Below are 19,188 nucleotides of genomic sequence, written 5' to 3'. Positions count from 1 at the left end.
TTGGTCCAACAGCAGTTAATAGCTAACGCAATTGGGGTGCAATCGTGTTTTTGGATCTTGTTCGGATTGTGTGAAGTTATAAACATTTGATTATATAAATCAACCTAAACCCAATCCGTTAAAGTATCAAACTTTCAAATCTTAATCTAACTCATTTAAATATTAGGTCGGATCTCTCATTTTGACTTGCTTAATAATTAATTTAAAAAATTAACATAATAACACCTATTTAAACTCGTTTCATGTAGATAAGTTAAACTAATACACAAACCTGATTAACAAAATTTCACATAAAAGTTAAAATCTATATTTAAAATATAGCAACATTATCTTAAAAAATATTTTTCAAATTTTAACATATAATAAAACCAATATTAAAAACCGTACAATAACAAATATGAACGTCAGTCTAAAATTATAATTCCAACAATAAAAATATAAACATATTGAAAAATATCAATATTACAACTTAACAATAATAAAATTTTAATTTTAAAATAAAATCAAAATGGGCCAAAATAAATTAATTTCATGTTAAACAGGTTGATCTGTTAATAAATCGTATCTTAATAAGTTAACCCATTTTAACTTAAATCCGTTAACATCAAAATCAAATTTATTAATTTTATATCGTATTCTTATTAAATTTACGAATTGTCTCACGTATTATTACTGCTTACTTTGAGGGTGCAATAGTCTGATCAAAGGTTGGGCCACAATATCAGAGTTTGTATGCCCCCAACCCAAACTCAGGCGCACGGATTCTCATGTACCAAAAAAAGGGTAATTAGAGAAGAAAATTTCTATTAAATAGAGCCCGAGTTCTCTAATCCTTGTCTAAATCGGATCTTAAAGGTATTCCAGGCAACGGTTCAGCAATCTCCCCAAGGATCTAGGGTCAATAGATGGAAAGCTGACAGGGCCAGTTACGGTGTAATCAAGGAAGATTTTTCCTTTGGAAAAAAGAAAGCTGAACTCTACATGTTATAAAACTAGAAAGCTATATCATCCATATACATACACAACTTGGAAAAGCATGCCAAAAAACAACAGGGGTTGACCCCATGAAAGTGGAGTAGAATCAATGCACCGAGATCGTAGAGAAACGATCATCCCTTCCTGATATCTTCGGTTGGCAACAAAATAGAATTTCGCCCAAGAAGCGTAACCAGTTTATCTCTCAACTTCCGCTCTTATATGGGGGAACCTAGGAGCCCATCGAGAGTATCCTGCAAGAACGCCCCAAAACCACTTGAACAGGATCTCAGAATAAGTAGATGAAAGTTGAAAGATAGTTCAATCGAGTAGAAATCCACAGTTCTAAACAGAGAGGTCTACACTTTTTATACATAAACCGACAAATTCATAATTTCAGAAGTGAGAATTTCACAAACCTGCATTAACAATCTCCAAAAGATCTGCGTCTGCATTGGTATCTTCAGACATATCCTGCAATTAATTAAATGCAATAACAGCATATAAGTAGACAATAATCAGTCTGTGGTATCGTTTCTTGCTTTAAGCATCAGGCAGGAGTGGAAACCATCCAAGGCCACCTTGAAAACAATCATCGGACTTCAAAAGCCTGGACCACAAATTTCCAACAGAGAAGAATGCTACAGCTCAATCCCAAGTTTGTGCAGCTCGTAGTACATTCTTGTCCCAAAATTATAATTCTGGCTATTGGAATTCACCCCACATCTAAAGCATGAGGATTATTAAGAGGGCTAGACATCATGCAATTTACCTGTCCACCTGAAGCCAAACTTCTCGCAATGAGCCTAGACAGAACATTAAGAGAGCCACCATCAAAGTTGGGATGAGTAAGAAGAGCCTTCTCTGATGTGAAATCAAATATCAGTGCACAAATGCTTGAAGCCATCATAATAACCGATGGGTCTTCAGTATCCTCTGAAAACAAGTTCAGAAGTTTTGACTGAGATGCTTACATAATTGCAATATTTCATCCCAAAGGAAATTTTGAAGTAAAGTTCAAGGGATCTAAATAAGCACATCATTGACCCCGCAACACAGTTGTGGGATCACAACAGTGTGTTGATTACAACAGTCTAGCCTTCTAATATATTCATTCAGAATTCAGTTATAGTGATTCAAGCTCCCAGCTTATAGACTAGGACTCGAGTATTTATATTTTCTTTTATTGAAAATTTTTGTCGTATCTTCTTTCATTTTTACTAAGCTTCTAAATTATTTGCACTGAATTTAAGTATAGGCTCCGTCTAAGTATCCAAAGGGGTTAGTATTTGGAGATTTGTTTTAAGTGGAAAAATGATGTAATGAAAACAGAAGTGAACATAAGGTTGAACAAAAGGAACTCTAATAAATATAGATTCGTATGAAAGTTCATGTGGGGGTACATACCTGATGACTTTGTCTATATTCTTCCTTTACCAATAAAGATCACATTTTATCATTGGTTTTAGCACCCAACTTTCTTACCAATTAGATAGCAATATAACCAGAGTGTTCCAGCACCCTCTTTTCCCAGCTCTCAATATTTCAATCTTACTATACGGTTTTTTTATAATTAATAAGAAATTTTATTACCAATAATAGGCACAGCCCAAGTACACAGGATGTATACAAAGGAAATACCTACCACACTCTAGAAAGCCTTACTATATGGTTTGACATACTCCAATGAATTTCCCATCCATAAATTATAACCCAATTTTCTCTCAGATACTTTTCATGAGGCAGGACCACTTTATGTTCAATTTGAGCACTATGCTATATACATTTTTTTATAAGTGAACACTATACTACATACAAAGGTAGAAAATGCTGAAAATTATTAAAACATGCAAGAAAATTAACCTGAAGGAAAAGAAGTCTAATATTTCACTGGAATACAAAAGAATTTCACATCATAGGTTCCCACTTATGATGCAAATTTGTAGATAGGAACTGCATGTAGACAATGGTACCTGTCCAACATGCCAACGCTTTCAAAAGATGAACATAAGTTGATTCGTCCAATGACAACCGCACGTGCTCTTTCTATTGACGAAAAGAAGCAAAATGTGTTATGTGTTGTTGTAAAGCAATATTATAAAATGCATCATGAGACTATGTTAACCACCTTTAACAGGAGATTCATGATTGTATCACAAGCCAAGAAGACAGAACTGTCGTTCTCAACCATATGATTATCCAGGCCAATCAATTTTATGAGGCATTCCATAACCTGCAAAGAAAATCAATATGCAAACAAAATTAATAGAAGTGCTTTGATACAAATCATTCCATTGAGTTGAGACAATGCATCTGTACATGTAACAAGTATATTCAAGATTTCAAATTCCCAAATTTTAACATAATTCCATTATGTTACAGTACCATAGCCGTCAAATGATATATTATTAGGTAGAAGAATAATGATAAAAGGCAAAAGACAAGTGATCATGAGTATTAAAAATAAAGAAGCCACAACATTCACATTGTGTTACAAGGATGCACTTCCATGTATCAATGGGAATTATGCTTACAGCTTGCTGTCTCCCCCGTATACCTCTTTTTGTTGATCATTAATAAAACTTATCTTACTTTTCAAGAGAGGGAAAAAAATAAGAAGAATTATGCTTACAGCTTTATGCCCTCCGGAAGAAGCCAAAGCATTGCATCCTTCAATCTTCATTGTTATTTGACACAACATTGGAAGCAAAAAACATATTGAGTAGAAAGGGCTGCAATTCATAAACAATTTGAGCAAAATTCATTCTCCAACTATTTTCTTAAAAAAAAAAAAAAACAGCACAAATACCAAGAACATAAAAGAAAAGAAAACCAAAACCAAAGAACTAATTATCAGTCCATCAAGGAATTATGTTTTGAAAGCTCTCAAACCTTTGTTCATCTTCACCTTCGATTGAAAGCATATACTCTAATAGTTCTTCGACCTTCTCTTTGCACGCAAAGGGTGCTTCTGCAAGATAGCTGATTCAAATACATTTATTAGCATATTGGTGAATTTCTAATTAAATCACAATTTATCAGATACCATACGGAGAACAGTTCCTCATGCAATGTAAAGGTGGAAGTTTCTCTCTTTCAAGTAAAATCAATTGAATGGTTTGTATGAAGCAAAACCCTTCTCAATAAACATTGCTAACCTGTATAGCCTCTTAGCCTAGTTTGTAATGGATGTTTAGCAACATATAAAGGAAGTTTGTCCTTCTACCAAAAGAAGTCAACAAAATGGAAGTTTTATTCCAAGATTGTGGACAGAAGCTCGATGCAGGGAGTTTCAATAAATGTGGCATTGAAGGAAAAATAACACTGTGATCATAGTTCACTGTAAATATAAAAGAGAAAAAATTATGCGAAGAAAATGGGAAATTGAGCAGACCTCCCCACAATCCGCACTGAAGCAAGAAGATCATCTCCTTTCCTTTGTCCATGTTCCTGTATAATCAAAACGGTAAATTTACGAAGGCAACACATGAAATCTTATTGCCATCAAATCACTACCTTACCTTTGCATCCTGTAAATACTCCAAAACAACACTAATTGTCTCATTAAGTGCCCTGATCACATTTGTTAAAGTGCTTTCATCAATAAGGTCTCCTGAAAATGATCATAAGATTTCATACCCTAAGACAGTTAGGTGACAAGCTATAAATGATCGTTTACTTATAAAAAGAAAATGATCATAAGATTATTGAAATCAGTTAGTTGACCAAGCTATAAACCTAAACAACAGCATACCCTAAGACACAAACTTCACAGATAGCATACATACAAGTGACCTGCAGCATTTTTTGTTTTGTTTTTTTAAAAATGTGTACTATCGTACTAAATAATAAAAAGACAAGATTTGCCAACTAAATTTGTAATAAAACTCAAATTTTGAGGATACAAGTGAAATATAATAGCACATAAGATAAATGGAATTTTCTAGGCAAAATGTAATAATTTCTCATACACAAACACAAAAATCTTCCCTGAAGAGAATGTATAATTGCCCCAAAAAAAACCTCTTGCGATCACACAACCCAAGTAAATTCAAGTGCACGGATATTCACAAACCTATAACTAATTTAGAAAAAGAATGGAATTATGAGCTGGCTACCATAGGAATTTCTTACGTACCTTCATTTCCACCAGTGTCTGATATTAATTTAATTATCTTCTCCATCAAGGAAAAAGCAATAGCCACATTTCTTTGCTTTAAAAAAATCGTCTCAGCAGTAGACGAACAATTCTTAGATGCTTCATACTTCAAGTAGGCAAGATCATTAAGCAAAACAGCAACTTCAACCCTTGATTGCTCTAAGACAAGCAGCAGAAACCTGACAAGAGAATGCAGTGAAAAAGGAAATAATAGGTATGAAAATGAACCACATGTCACACTTGATGTAGATGGCTTTAAAACCATAGCATTTACACGTATCACCTACCTGTCAACTGGAACCAGATCTTCTTTATGAGGCAAGTTTACTTGACCAAGCAACCACTGCCCCCCAAGTATAGTTACCATAGTCTCAGCCAACATAAGAGCCTCCAGCCTCTCTGCAGGTGCTGTACAAGAGTGGGAAAAAAAGGGGCATCAATATGCTTTTCAACAGAATTTTTTAAAAAAAAAAAAGTTGTGGGTTATGAATAATAAAGCATTATCATACACACACACACACACCCTACAAAGATGAATGCTGTAAGAAACACAGAGAGCTTTCTTGCCCTCAAATGATAAAGATATAAGAAATCTTAAAGAACATTCTTGAGAAATGGGAGGAAAAGGAGAAAAACATGTTTCCCAATCTTGACTTGTGAAAAATAAAACAAACAAAAAATACAAAAATACTATATATAAATGGTATGAATGAAAAAGTAGTTCAACATACCAACACGACTATGTAGGATGGCCGCAATACCATCACGCATATAATATGACCAACGTCCGTTTGGCATTACCCGAAGGGCATCATGTAGTGGTGCCTGCAAGTACAAAGAACCTATCACAATCAGTTCCATAATCAGTTGAACTAGAAAGCATATACATGATAGTAAAAAGATGCAATGATTATAAACAAGACTTGCAAATTCATGATCTGAACCTAAAAGGTACAGAATTAAATGAGGATACCTATGAGTAGCTTCATATTCATTGCTTAAAATCACAGACTCAAAAGTTTCACTACCTTGCATATAATGAACTAAAGTAAACGAACTCTAGCCAAGGTGCAGAGTGAACTCGTTGGTTCAAAACCCCCCATTAAGTTTGCATCTAGCTTACCAGATGTAAAAAAATTTTTTTTTTGATAAGTAAAATAAGTATATATTCATCCAAAAAGTGTCAATTACAAAGAAAAGTTCTGCTGCTCCCATCCTAACTAGGTGGGAACATTAGAAACTAGAAACTCATGAAACTCCATGCCATTAAAGTCCACAGCATGAGCCCAAGTACAAAGGGTCCTAAAAAATAACATTTTTAGCTCTGCTATTGATCTCTCTTTGTCTTCAAAAATCCTCTCATTGCGCTCCTGCCATAAGCACCACAAAATACAGTTTGGGATCATCTTCCAAACCGCTTTAATCTGTCTCATTCCTCGAATTGAAGTCCAACAGGCCAAAGCATCCATCACAGTTTCTGGCATCACCCATGCTAGATCTATTCTGTTAAACACCGCATCCCAAATAGTCCTGGCTACCTCGCAATGTAAAAGTAAATGATCCACCGATTCACCCCCTCTTTTACACATACAACACCAATCTGCTATGATTATGTTTCGTCTTCTCAGATTATCCGTAGTAAGAATCTTCCCCAAAGCCGCTGTCCACACAAAGAAAGAAGCTTTGAGAGGAGCCTTATTGCACCAGAGCTTTCTCCAAGGAAATTGACTGTCAGGCACTTGTGTGAGTACCTTGTAAAAGGAGCTAACAGTGAAGACTCCTTTCCTTGTTGGACACCACCACAAATCATCTGTATGCTGGGTATTTGGGCGACAAGAGTATAAAAGGCTATAAAAGTCTATAAAACTCCCCATCTCCCAATCCTGTGCTGCCCTGAAGAAATTGATATTCCAAAGGATGTTTCTACCTTCAACTTCCATTACCTCCGCCACCATGGCATCTTTAGCATTTGCAATCTCAAAAAGTGTAGGAAAACTGTCTTGTAGAGTACAATTGGTACACCAAACATCCTTCCAAAATCTGATCTTTGAACCTGTACCCAATTGCAATCTTGTATGTTGATGAAAAACCACCCATCCTCTTCTAATGTGTTTCCATAATCCCATTCCAGCGGCCCCTCGCACCTCTCTAGTACACCAACCCCCCTCGAGACCACCATATTTGTTCTCAATCACAATCTTCCATAAGGCATCCGGTTCCTTGTTATACCGCCACAACCATTTGCCAAGTAGTGCCTGATTAAACATCCTCAGATTTCTAATACCCAATCCTCCATTGGAGATTGGACGACATACAATTTCCCACTTGACTAAATGGAATTTGAACTCTTCACCTAGGCCCCCCCACAAAAAATCTCTTTGTATCTTCTCAAGACGTCCCGCTACGCTGGCCGGTATAGGGAATAAGGATTACCAGATGTAAAAAATAAATACAAATATAATGAATTAAATTAAATAATGCCCAAAATTTCAAAGCTCATACAACAGATCAGATATGAAATTTCCAGACATATTTCCAATTTATATTCCTGAGAACCAAGAACCAGATCTGATATGGTCAAGGGTTATGGGCGCAGCCACCCAACCAATTGATAAATCCCAACGGTTCAATCTGAATTTATGGAGCTTTCATTGGTGTACTTATGAACATTGTACCGAACCTTTTATCATTATGACTAATAGTATTTAACATTCAGACTAATATATACAATAGCATTAAGACTAAAATATCTGGAAAAAAAAAAAGACTTTAAAAGAATACAGCATACCAAATATTTCAATGAGATAATGGTACAGAGTAGGTGGAGCAATTCAAATTTCAAGGAATTCTGCAATACTGCAAATGGCCTCGCCATTGTTGACACCTAAAAGAAATGAAAGATGATAAAAAAACGTTCACTTTTGTAAAGAGTAAAAGCCATGCAAACCAAGTCAATACAAATTTAGTAGACCACATAATTGACAACAGAAACACAATTTTAACATTTAAACAATGACAAATGGCTAAACTTACAATCACCGAGAGCTCAAATAAGTAGTCATTAGCAATGACATCCAAAGACAACTTGCTTAGTATCAACATCACAAGTTTTGAGGCTACCTCCATTAGATGAGAATCTGCACAACATTTTGCATCGTATGACTTCTGTTAAAATTAGATGAAAGACCACAAATTCATAATCTAATAATGTCAAAATTGTCAGACTCGCTCAAGCACAACAGCCTCATAGAGCCTTAGCACAAATTGCAAAGCACAGCATGCCTGATTGAAGTAAAATTCACACTTTTAAACACGTATCAAGTCACTTCGGATCTCCAGGTCAACAAGATTGGAAGACTTCCACGCAAGAACTCGGTCGGTGACCATAAAACCAAATAACTCAACTGTTTAAAAAAGACAAATACAACATTTTTAACAAATTTGTTTAAAGAATTAAAAAAAAAAAAAAAACACTGAATCAATGCTCATCCAACTTCCCTCAGCAAGTGCACCTCGGGTAATTCAAAGGAAAAATCCTCCAGTCCGATGGCCCCTAGAAATTATTTGCACCCAAGAGGATTCAAACCTTAGACCTGGAGGGAGCAAAGGCCTTTACCACTTGAGCCAACCCCTAGGGGTTATCAATTCATATTTTATACAATTTCCCCCAAAATACTATCCAGCAATGTTAATAAATTATCCAACCATTATTTGTAATTGAATGCATATGCTTGACTGCATGCCCTTCACTTCAAGGTTTGGAAGTGCCTTTCTTCTGGCACCTAGCCCTTCAGGTGCACATTTTTTTTTCTTTTGAAAGGTAATCAAGAATTTTTATTCATAAGAAAAGGAGGCATAGCCCAAATACACAGGATGTACACATGAGAAGTACCTAATGTTTTCAATAATACTAACATTAGTTCATAACATAAAATCCAAAATAAGACCTGATTTAACCCTATACTCCTAATGACTTGACCCTCAAAACTATATGAGTGGCAATGTTACACATGACCTGTCTCAATCAGATGTTTCACAAATGAATCCCACAAGTGAAAATTTTCAAATTGCCAAAATTGAAAAATACTTTAAATACAGCAACTTGATCTTACTTCCATGGTTGCATTGTTTTATTAATCACTCGTTTCATAATCGATGCTAAATTTGAATTGGTTTCAGATTTTACTGGTAAATACATGCAATGCCTCACAACGTGGTTAAATACATGTGCTTTGCTTTAGGGGTAAGACGCGTTTTTTCCTCTGGCACTTCCCGCTTTAAACACACCAACACTGCCAATGCCACACATCCAATGCATGTTCTACGCGATAAATAATTACAAAAAAAGGATGCAGACACAGTAAGAGGTATCAATCACCACACACTAGAGATAGAACTAGTGGTCTCTACATGCTCAGACTTCACTGTACGCAAGAAAGCAGTACGCATTAAAAGGCTCCAGGGTGCAAGAATAAATTATAAACAGGATTCCAACAAGATTAACAGTAAAATTCACTAGAGAAGAATAATAATACTCACCATCTGAAAAAGTAGATATTTGAGAAGCCAACACTTTCATGCCTCCAGATTCATACAATGTCAAGGCTCCATCTTCAGAAGCAGTTGATACTAGGTAGAGAAATTCATAGCATTCTTCAAGCACAGATAAGCCTGAACTGAACAAGAAAGGAAGTCCACAAATCAACAATGAACTATGTGTGAACAGTTCTGGGCAAAAAGGAATTCCCATACCAAAGAAAAAGGCACCATTAAAATTTAATATAGAATCCAAGTTCTTTCGAAAAATAATGCACAATCAACAGAATAGATAATTCATTATTGAAAACAAAAGGCATGATAAACAGATATCGCTAAGCAAAAACAGCAGACAAGCACCAAATCCCATATAAGCCTAATGAAAGAGATCAAGCCAATTGAAACAATGCAGCTAAGATTTTCACTCAAGTCATAGGAAACCACATCTTTTAGAATATTTCAAGAATGAACATCATCACTATATATTTTTTGTTTGTGTGACCATGAAGTAAGACGACTTTCTTAAAGCTCACACCTGTTGAGGCTACTATGTATAACGTTTAGTATATAGTACAATCATGGTCAATCAATTTGCTTTTAATATGCATGCATGACAACAAACTTGTACTTCGTACATGTGTTCCCACTTTGCACTAGAAGTATGAACAGCTCAATTTGAAATCAAACTATTAATAAAAGCCTAAAGAAAACTAAATACAACAAACTAATTTTCCTTTTTTAGTTCACAATATTTTTTTCTGATATGTGAAAAGATGTTATCAATCTATTCAGTTCACAATCTCTAAGCTCTAATTCATTCCTTTTTTGGAAATAATCATAGATCTTAATAATAGACGCAAGGAAGCTCTGATCCCTTCCTTGCTCATAACAATATTCTCAGAGGCCATAACTAAAAATTATGCTACAAAAATAAAATCTAATGGTCAAATTCAGGTTGAAATCATAAGAAAGAATAAACACGCGATAAGAATTTAGGATAACATTTTCGAGCTCGGCTCGTTCCAATTCATCAATATATAAAGAAAATTTAATGACAAAACCTTACTCCTTTGACATTATCTCTAGTATCAGCGGAATCTTCAGATTCATATCTTCTGAAGAAGCAATTTCAGGCACACGACACAAGGCAGCAAGAACGGTAATAGATAGCTTCAAGTATGCGTCACGGTTGTCGGCTCCACTGCCACCAACGCTTCCTTTTCCCATCCCTTAACGCATACATTCACACATGCACGCAAAATTCAGAGTTTGAGCTTCAATTTATTGAATACTGCGCTTTCCAATATTTGAAACCAAAGTAGGAGATGACTTCACTCGACCAATTCCAATAAACCTTGATGGCTTCGGTTGAGGTGGGTCTTCCAACTTGGCAAAATTCAAGCGTAAAATATTTTGGCGTTTTACTTCCTTAATTTTCATTGTCTTCCTTGAACTAAGCGGAAAGACGAGCAAAAAAAATTCTAGTAATAAATTATTCCAAGATGTAATTTCATCTTCATCAAACTTTTCTTTTAACAAAGAAAAGTTAAAAAACGCATCAATCTCATTAACCAATTAAACAACAAAATATGCTCGAGACTGAACTAACTACTAAGTACAAAGCCTAGTAAAACAACTTGGTTTTCTTAATTCAAAAAAGAATTAGAATTTAGAAGCATTGGTTTTCAAAATTTTCTTCTCTCGAAAACCAACGGGGGATTCAGAAATTACCAGTTCTAAGCAGACGATCCAGGAAGTGAAATCCGACGGCGTTGTAAACCCTGCGGAGCGAAGCGTTGTCGTCACCTTTGCAAAATTTCGTGACCAGAAATAGACCAGCGAGGCGCTGCTCATCCCGCTCGCCTTCCAAGAGCTTCAAGCAGTCTTCTAGTGAGGGAGATTGTTCCGGCTGTGAGTCCTGTAAATTAAGCAAAAGGAACTATCAGAGAGAGAGAGAGGGAGAAATGGAAGATAGAGAAAGAGAGAGACGCTCACCATGGAAGCTGGGGAGCTGAAAGCGAAGCGAACGAAGAGAATGGAAGTTCAACGGAGATTCTGGAGGGTTTTCTTTCTAATTCTCTGTTTGAAAAAATAAATTTAAATATAATAAAAAGAGTTCTTATATTGGGGTCGAGAATGTTGACAATCACTTCATGAGTGTTGTCTAAACGGCAATAAGAAAAACCACCGTTTATACAGATTCAAGGCAAATGAAGTTTTACACCAAGGAACGGCATCTTTTCTCCTGTTGTTAAATTAAAATTACGATGAGTGTTACAGTCATAAATAGATTATATAAAAATAATCTTACAAATTGATATGATTTTATGTAATCTATTTTACAAGAAAAATGATTTTATAATCTGATATACTATATTAAATCACATCAATCTATGATATTATTTTTATGTAATTACTTTGTGGTTAGAATATTTATTGATGGTAGGCTAAATAGTTGAATAAAGGTGTGGATATACAACTCATTATCCTTTTGAGTTCTGTTATATACAGTTACTTTTGCGTACTCTTTACGCATTCCACCGATGTGATTGGCTAAAACAATTATTTTATATTAAAAAAAGTGATACAGCCAATCATATAAATGAAGTACGCAAAGAAATACACAAAAGTAACTGCACATAAAATTTTTGTATCCTTTTTAAGTTTCAATCCAATTTGCATTTCAAATTTTATGCAAAACTTACTTAGTATATAATGTGGTTGTAAAAAATGTTTTATATATATAATTACTCTAGTAGTATAGGATCGACAATGCTTGCTCATAGTGATTTTGTATTTTCATTTTGAATTATTTTATAACTCATTTTACTATTAAATAATGCAATCAAGCAAACTCATTAGAAGTAAATTCTAATTTTACAAAATTTCCCTTGATTTTCAGTAGAAGTAAATTTGCAATTCCGACGGACGAAGGAAGAATCCTAATTTACACTATCACTTTAAGCATCTAACAAAGCAAATACTGAGGTTAAGGATCTTCGTTTTTGTTGACTGATTGATCGGTGTAGGAATGTCCAATAACAAATGGCCGTGCAAAAAGTGGAACTTACGAAACAAATCTCCTCAATACTCCATAGCTAATTAATAATTGCATAGAAATACAAAATGGGTCTTAAATACATGTTCACCTTTCCATCCCACTTTCCCATTTTAAACCCAAAAATCCAGTTTCAGAGCCCCTCTCTCTCTCTCTCTCTCTCTCTCTTTACAGCACTCTCTTCCATGGCCAATCCACATGAAAAACGGGCCTCCATTAGTTAAGCGAAAGTCTTGAATTAGAAGAGAATGAATGGGTTGAAGAAAATGGGCTTCTCTATTAGTCTCAGTGGTATTCAATCAGACTAGAAAAAAATTTTCTTGAATTATTTTAAGTGTGGACTCTACTTCAGATGGTACCCAAATCACAACAATGGCGCACACATAGATATCTGCATCTGCAATGACATGAAGTAGTTTTCGGAAGTATTGGAGGTATTGCGCATGGTATTAACAAGAAAAAGCAAGAATCAGTATCAGCATCATCTGCAGAGTTACCCTCTTCAATTTGATGATGGATTCAATAGATAAGAAAGTTGTGCATACAAATTAGCACCTCTGTTAGAGAAAACAATATCCGAGAGAGAGAAAGGAAGAAAATACACCGCAAACATCATATTTCATGCCAGTGATGGCACTGTAGTTGCTTGAAAGAGCATCATGATCAAGCCATCAACAATCAAACTGTCAAAAAACTTTCATGCAATATTTGCTACAAATTTAACTCTGCAATACAATTGTCAAACTAAAGCTATAATCACGTATAAAAGTAAGGAAACATGCACAGATTATTACACTGTATACCCACAACCCTCACCATTATTATTAACAGCCATTAAGAAGGTAAACAAAAATCATAATCTTGCTGAGGCATCCAAACCATTTTCAGTATTATAATTTCTAAAATATTGGATTTCCTAATGAGATTTGCATCATATGCACTAAACTGTCTAAAGCCTTTGAACATATATGTGCAATGTCACAAACCAGTTTCATCATCCCGACCTCATCCTCAATGTCAGCCTTTTCCTATCTGAAAAAGCAGAATTGGAGTGTTGTACTTGAGCCCATAGTCATACCATGAAGTCCTGTGCAGTCAGAATTTTTTATGTAGTATTTTGGATTGATTTCTTGATAGGAAGGACGAACAGAGCTCACTTGAGAAATCGTTCTTCAATGTTCTTCCAATTACATAAAATGATCACGACTTTTTTCACCTGCATTACTTCTTTTCAAATTTTGGTTGGTGCAAAGCTCGTGGAAAATTCAAACTAACAAACATTCTCTAATTCGAATACCTTTTGCGTTTGCTCTTCAAGACAGTAGAAGTTGAAGGGTTGCTGTGCCAGTTCCTCTTCCTCTGATTGATGAACCAATTATTTATCTGCTTCAACTGCAAACCAGTTTCCTGTACCAATCTTGCCTTATCTTCCTCCTGAAAGTTCATAAAATTCAGGGTATGGATCACTCAAGGATTGTTTTATTCGTTTTACTCAGATGATATTCTCTTAAGCAGCTTACTCATTAAAAGGTTTTCTTAAAAAAGCAGTTTCGCCTTGTAACTTAAATACAAATTGTAAGTGGGTGGTAACCATTCGTGTGTGTGTTTGCACTGCACTTGTTAGGAAGGAGAATTTTGGTTTTTGACCAGAGTTACCCCTCTTTTTTTTTTTTTTTTCTTTGGGGGGGAGGGTTGTCATATTTGCTCTAGTCAGTGCTTGCCTTGCGTAAGACCTTTTGCCCTATCATAATGTCAAATTATAGGTTCAAAAAGATGAAAAAATCTATTTGCAAGCCTCATTTGGTATACACCCAACACACTGCTGATGTGAGAACTTTTCACATCAGCTATGTTAAAAAACGATTGGTATTTATGTTTTTTTAAAGTTTTAATGGGTCCCACAATAAGTAGTGTGTTCACACACTGGCTTGTGTGTCATTGTAGCAAAACTCCAAAAAGATTCCTCAGCTACTTGTAACTGGCCAAAACTTACGGTGGGGTACGGCCACTTCGAATGAGATTGCCACCATGCTTTTAAAACAGAGGTAGTGTCTCCAGGAAGCTTTCCTGCTCTTCTCTTGCGTAAAATTTCCTCTCTTATGTCTACAATTTTCTCCTTGTAACCCTATCAAAGAAAGAGAACACTGTTCAGGTGGCAGAGCTGAAGATGCCATAATACACATTGCAAACAATAACTCCAATTACCTGTTTCAGTTCATGCTTCAACTCTTGCCTCACACGCTCCATTAAGGACCTCTCAGTCTCTGTTGGGATCAGAGGGCCAAATCCCATGCTATCTGGACCCTCCAAACCTCCATCAAACAAGTTGGCATCACTATCTACTTGTTCATCATCATCATCAGACATTGTTGCACCTGTACCTTCACCTGGAGAGACACCTGTTCGTGCAGCATGTAGGAGCAATTATAGCTTTGGTAATCGATTATTCCATGCAAAATTGCTTGCAGATCAGTGTAAAAAAATATGGATATGTGAATACATCTAAATAACCACATGCAGCTTATTTAAGGATTAGTTCATTCTTTTCAAGTAAAATACAGTTATTTTAACCACTCATTTTCCCTAGAATTCCTTGGAATTAACAATGGGTTCTGTTAACTTAGGGCCTGTTTAGGAACACAACCGTTCTCAGATATTCCCAAACTATTTCACTACTATTCACATATATTATGAGATATTCTTAGTATCCAAATGAGCCCTTAAGTGCCCCCATCATAAGTTGAGGGCTAATTGATCACATAAGCCATGCCAAGGAGAAACCTTGGATTAAAAGTACTGTCACCACAATATGGGACGGGGAAGCATATTGGGCAGCTGCAAGAAATTTTCCAACCATTGAAATGTATTCTTATTACACTAGCATGGAAGCATCCACTAGAATAGGAATAGAACAGAATATCACCTGTTAAACTTTGTAAGGATTGCTCAATCTCCCAGCAAGCCATTACTGCCTCCATTGCATGAACTCGAACATGTTGTTGCAGTTGTTCTTTAAAGGAACAAAGCAACAGAACATAATGTGTCTACATTAACAAAGGAGAAGATAAAAAATCTGATTCTATTGTGACAGCCAATTACGAAATAGGCATAGGGACAGAAAGGTGTGAATGCATGGAACAAACATGCATGGAAGCCTTTACAGCTTAAATTAATTGTTAAGCTACTCCCTGTAACTCAATGTCACCTTTTTAGTTAGAAAAATAGGTGATAACATAAACAGAAACCTTTAACCAATAAGTATTTTCGAAGAACCTTGCCATTGTTCCACTTTAAGATGGATAATCTATCCTATATGTCAAAATTGAAAGAGAACAAAATGAAGTGAAATAAACTTTGAATGAAGAGGATATTGAGTTCCAAATAACATTTCTTGCATCCCCCAACTACCCATCTTATGTATTCAGAAGTTTTGACTAGGCACTCCGACTAATTGAGAATACCATATGCAATCTTACTTAAGGTTTCAATAAAGAAAAATATAATACATTGTGAAATATCTCATTATAATGTAAGTATCATGCATGAATCTAGCAGTCCAGCAATCTCCCCGCTGCATACAAGCCAGATTATGACTGACATTTAAACCTGTATGTGTACCGACAAGTTTTTTTTTAGCATTTCTGAAACTAACCTCACAGACAAGAAGTACGTAAATGATGAGGAGAGGAAATCTACTCCCTCCCTATCCAGGATTTGAAAATAGCAGAGACTAGAATTCTGCCTAATTTTCCAACAGGCTAAAACTTAATAATAGGAAGCGAGTCGAGATATTTTTTTTATGATACACTACAACTACTGAGTAATGACGTTCAGCTGCCTTTGAATTTATGATGAGAACGGAAAACCTCAGGCAGATGTACTCATTCATGCCAAAACCAAACTTGTGTATCTTGGATATAGCTTTCCAGCACAGGGATTGTTATACCCTCTAATTCATACATCTCAGTTTGCGATCTGTATTCCTTCACAAAAGCCCAAAACCTTGTTTTATTTAGTGACATAGATATTTAAGTGACTATGTTCATCCATCACAGTTTCCTTCATTTATCCAATCATAATCACTACCACGTCTCACAGCCAACTTTGCAGTAACCGAGCAAGCTTGAAAACTTTTAATAGTTTTTCTTTTTTCTTTCCGAGTATATTTATCCATAGAACGCATGTGTTAGGAATTTTCTTTACAATTTGTGTTGGCTGAAAAGACTAGGAGTTGCTGTCCTATCTTTTATGACTTGAATTGTGGCTACAAAAAAGGATGCGTGGTGGAAATTTCATTCGGACGTCCAATTATTGGCATTCAGGAAAAACTTGAGAAAAATAATCTGTCGGTTAAAGACATCTAATCCGCTTTCAGTCTTGGAGGGCAGCGTTAACTATGTCAAGACCTTTCTGTTTGCTGTAGCTTCCTCTGTTTATGCTTTCTTGTCTACGTACAATTGGCCGTAACACAGTCTCAACAGTTTCCCATACCCAGAAATGCTTGGAAATCGATGGGCCACAAGGAGGCATGCTTCGTAAAAAAGTTCACAATTCATGGAATACTTGACAGTATATCAAATCGTTTGTTACCAACCAGGAAATTTACAACTAATAGTACATCCTTCCCTGTGCTTCATGAAAAAAAGTTGCACCATCAATTTCAAATAACAAGCCACGAAAGGCCAACTAATCTTGGGTCCCAATTGAATTCCATGAGCAAAGATGTGGTCTTTCTTAACACCACCAATCGATCAATCCTCACGCAACAAAACAGATTGGAGTAGTGGAGTTATCTGTCGGTGCATCAGACTTTACAGTTCAATCACCAAGAATTTCTAGTCGGAGAATTCTCGTTCAGAGGGAATTTTCCAACAAAATACTGTAAACCCAACTGAATTTGATGAAACGCAGAATAATATAGCCAAGTTGATGCACACAGATGAAAAAGATAAATAGTGAATTCATAATTTTTTTGATATAAAAAGCTTTTATTTGCAACAATTACAAACACATGAATCAACGAATTTTGAACAACAAAACGACGACAGCAGAGAGAAAAAAGCGTACCAAGAACTGATCGAGCTCCTTGTCGTCCCCAACCATGCTCGGAGTCGCGTGTCCGAGAGCCGAGTATTTGGCGACTACATTTTCAGACTGCGCGAGCTGGGCGTCGATCCTGGGCAACTGGTCGACCGGCGTGGCGATCCGGAGGCAGGCCACGTGGGCGGAAAGCAGCTGCTCGTAGAGCGGATGGGACAGAATCTCGGCCTTGTACCTTGCATTCTGCCAGTTCATCACTCCGTCTGCCCCGCTCTCGACCACAACACCCACTCCCACGCCTCCCTCGCTCTTGTTCGGGTTGCCGCTGGTGATATTGAGGTTGTCGCTTCCACCGTTGTTCTTCAAGTTCTCGGCCGAATCGTGGGACATGGTCGCGGCGATCATGGGGTCACCGGCGGCGGCGGATGCGACGTCGTCGATGACTTCACTGTGGTTTCGGTGAAGGATGGGGCGGGAGAGCCATTGGTTGGAGGATTGAGAGGCTGCGGTTGAATCAGAGGCGGTGTGGAGATTCAAGAAATTGGTGCTGTTTGTGTTATTGTTGTTGTTAGTGGGGCCGGCAGCGGTGGTGTTCGAGGTATCGTTGTACTGGGCTTGCGTACGGAGGAGAGCGCTGTTGAGCCAATTGGGTGCGGTTTGGAGATGATGGTGGTGGTGATTGGAGCCGGGTTTTGAGCTGGGGTCAGAGGGGGAGGAGTGGGCGGCAAGCTGGTCGGGTAAGATGGTGCGCAAGGCACTGTTGTCAGGCAAGCCTTGGTTTTGCGCTTCCCGTTGACGGGATTGGTCCGCGAAGTGCTGAAGAGGGAGGTCTTGGGAGAGCTGGTTGTGGTACGCCATGAATGAAACAGAGAGATGGAGAGAGAACGGAAAGAAAGAGATTTTACGATAACTCCTCCTGGATAATTACGAGGTACATGGCTTTAATATAACAAGACCTGCACAGGTACGAACTTCAAAGAAGAAGAACCGAACGAGAGAGCGAGCGAGAGAGAGAGAGAGAAGTGATACGAAAAAGGAAGCAGAGGGGATGCAGAGAGAGAGTGGAGCGGAAGGTTTGGGGAGAGACGGTAGGGTAGGTGGTTTTTTGTGAGAGTGGTTTTCGGGTGAGGTAAAAGGTCGAGAAACGGCTCCAGTCTGAAAATGATAGAGGAGGATGGTTTTCAGGTTCTGTCTACTTAACGAGTCTTTTAATTAAAGCGAGTGATTATGTCATTAACTCTTCCTTCCATTTTATAATTGTTAGTTGTTGTTGTTATTATTGTCGTTTTTGTCGTTAACCATAACTTAACCTAGATGGGATTGGTTTTGTACACGTCCTCTTTTTTATTCATTTTATCAGCATATCATTATCATGTCATTAGGTTTGGAATGAATAAATATAACGTACGTGGCCTTGGGG

General features: G+C 36.7%; 2 protein-coding genes across 5 annotated transcripts; both read right to left on the bottom strand.

Annotated features, from left to right (window-relative positions):
* Nucleotides 1-787: 787 nt before the first annotated feature.
* Nucleotides 788-11,766, bottom strand: LOC109008223 (neurochondrin). Of its 2 annotated transcripts, none has more exons than XM_018988234.2 (18): nt 11,666-11,766; nt 11,402-11,588; nt 10,737-10,899; nt 9,674-9,810; nt 8,168-8,271; nt 7,923-8,018; nt 5,866-5,959; nt 5,422-5,542; nt 5,114-5,313; nt 4,497-4,588; nt 4,370-4,425; nt 3,868-3,957; nt 3,608-3,707; nt 3,104-3,208; nt 2,949-3,021; nt 1,748-1,911; nt 1,395-1,449; nt 788-1,229 (listed from the first exon to the last, which is right to left on the bottom strand). In XM_018988234.2, the coding sequence occupies exons 1-18, from the start codon at nt 11,666-11,668 to the stop codon at nt 1,174-1,176; spliced, it is 1,896 nt and encodes a 631-aa protein (XP_018843779.2). In that variant the 5' UTR covers nt 11,669-11,766; the 3' UTR covers nt 788-1,173. The 2 variants fall into 2 exon arrangements, with proteins under 2 accessions (XP_018843779.2, XP_018843780.2); XM_018988235.2 differs by having other exon boundaries at nt 11,402-11,579; nt 11,666-11,740.
* A 1,608-nt stretch (nt 11,767-13,374) lies between these two features.
* LOC109008224 (homeobox protein knotted-1-like 3) lies at nt 13,375-18,965 on the bottom strand. 3 transcript variants are annotated; one of them, XM_018988236.2, is made up of 6 exons: nt 17,796-18,965; nt 15,652-15,772; nt 14,934-15,127; nt 14,722-14,853; nt 14,026-14,162; nt 13,375-13,955 (listed from the first exon to the last, which is right to left on the bottom strand). In XM_018988236.2, the coding sequence occupies exons 1-6, from the start codon at nt 18,624-18,626 to the stop codon at nt 13,916-13,918; spliced, it is 1,455 nt and encodes a 484-aa protein (XP_018843781.1). In that variant the 5' UTR covers nt 18,627-18,965; the 3' UTR covers nt 13,375-13,915. The 3 variants fall into 3 exon arrangements, with proteins under 3 accessions (XP_018843781.1, XP_018843782.1, XP_018843783.1); XM_018988237.2 differs by having other exon boundaries at nt 13,375-13,952; XM_018988238.2 differs by having other exon boundaries at nt 13,413-13,944; nt 17,796-18,964.
* Nucleotides 18,966-19,188: the final 223 nt, after the last annotated feature.

The sequence above is a fragment of the Juglans regia genome, chromosome 8 (assembly GCF_001411555.2).
Source record: "Juglans regia cultivar Chandler chromosome 8, Walnut 2.0, whole genome shotgun sequence".
Classification (NCBI taxonomy): Eukaryota; Viridiplantae; Streptophyta; class Magnoliopsida; order Fagales; family Juglandaceae; genus Juglans; species Juglans regia.
This window is presented reverse-complemented; position numbering and strand designations above follow the sequence as displayed.

Bases quoted from the DNA above. Each gene is read 5' to 3' on its own strand.
- LOC109008223 (XM_018988234.2), bottom strand. The intron at 8,272-9,673 runs GTGAGTATTATT...AATGTTGTGCAG, and splicing joins AATATCTACTTTTTCAGATG to ATTCTCATCTAATGGAGGTA. The intron at 3,209-3,607 runs GTAAGCATAATT...TTTTCTTTGCAG, and splicing joins CTTCCGGAGGGCATAAAGCT to GTTATGGAATGCCTCATAAA.
- LOC109008224 (XM_018988236.2), bottom strand. From the start codon at position 18,626: ATGGCGTACCACAACCAGCTCTCCCAAGACCTCCCTCTTCAGCACTTC. The intron at 14,854-14,933 runs GTAATTGGAGTT...TTTCTTTGATAG, and splicing joins TGAAGCATGAACTGAAACAG to GGTTACAAGGAGAAAATTGT. The intron at 13,956-14,025 runs GTATTCGAATTA...AAATTTGAAAAG, and splicing joins TTGAAGAGCAAACGCAAAAG to AAGTAATGCAGGTGAAAAAA.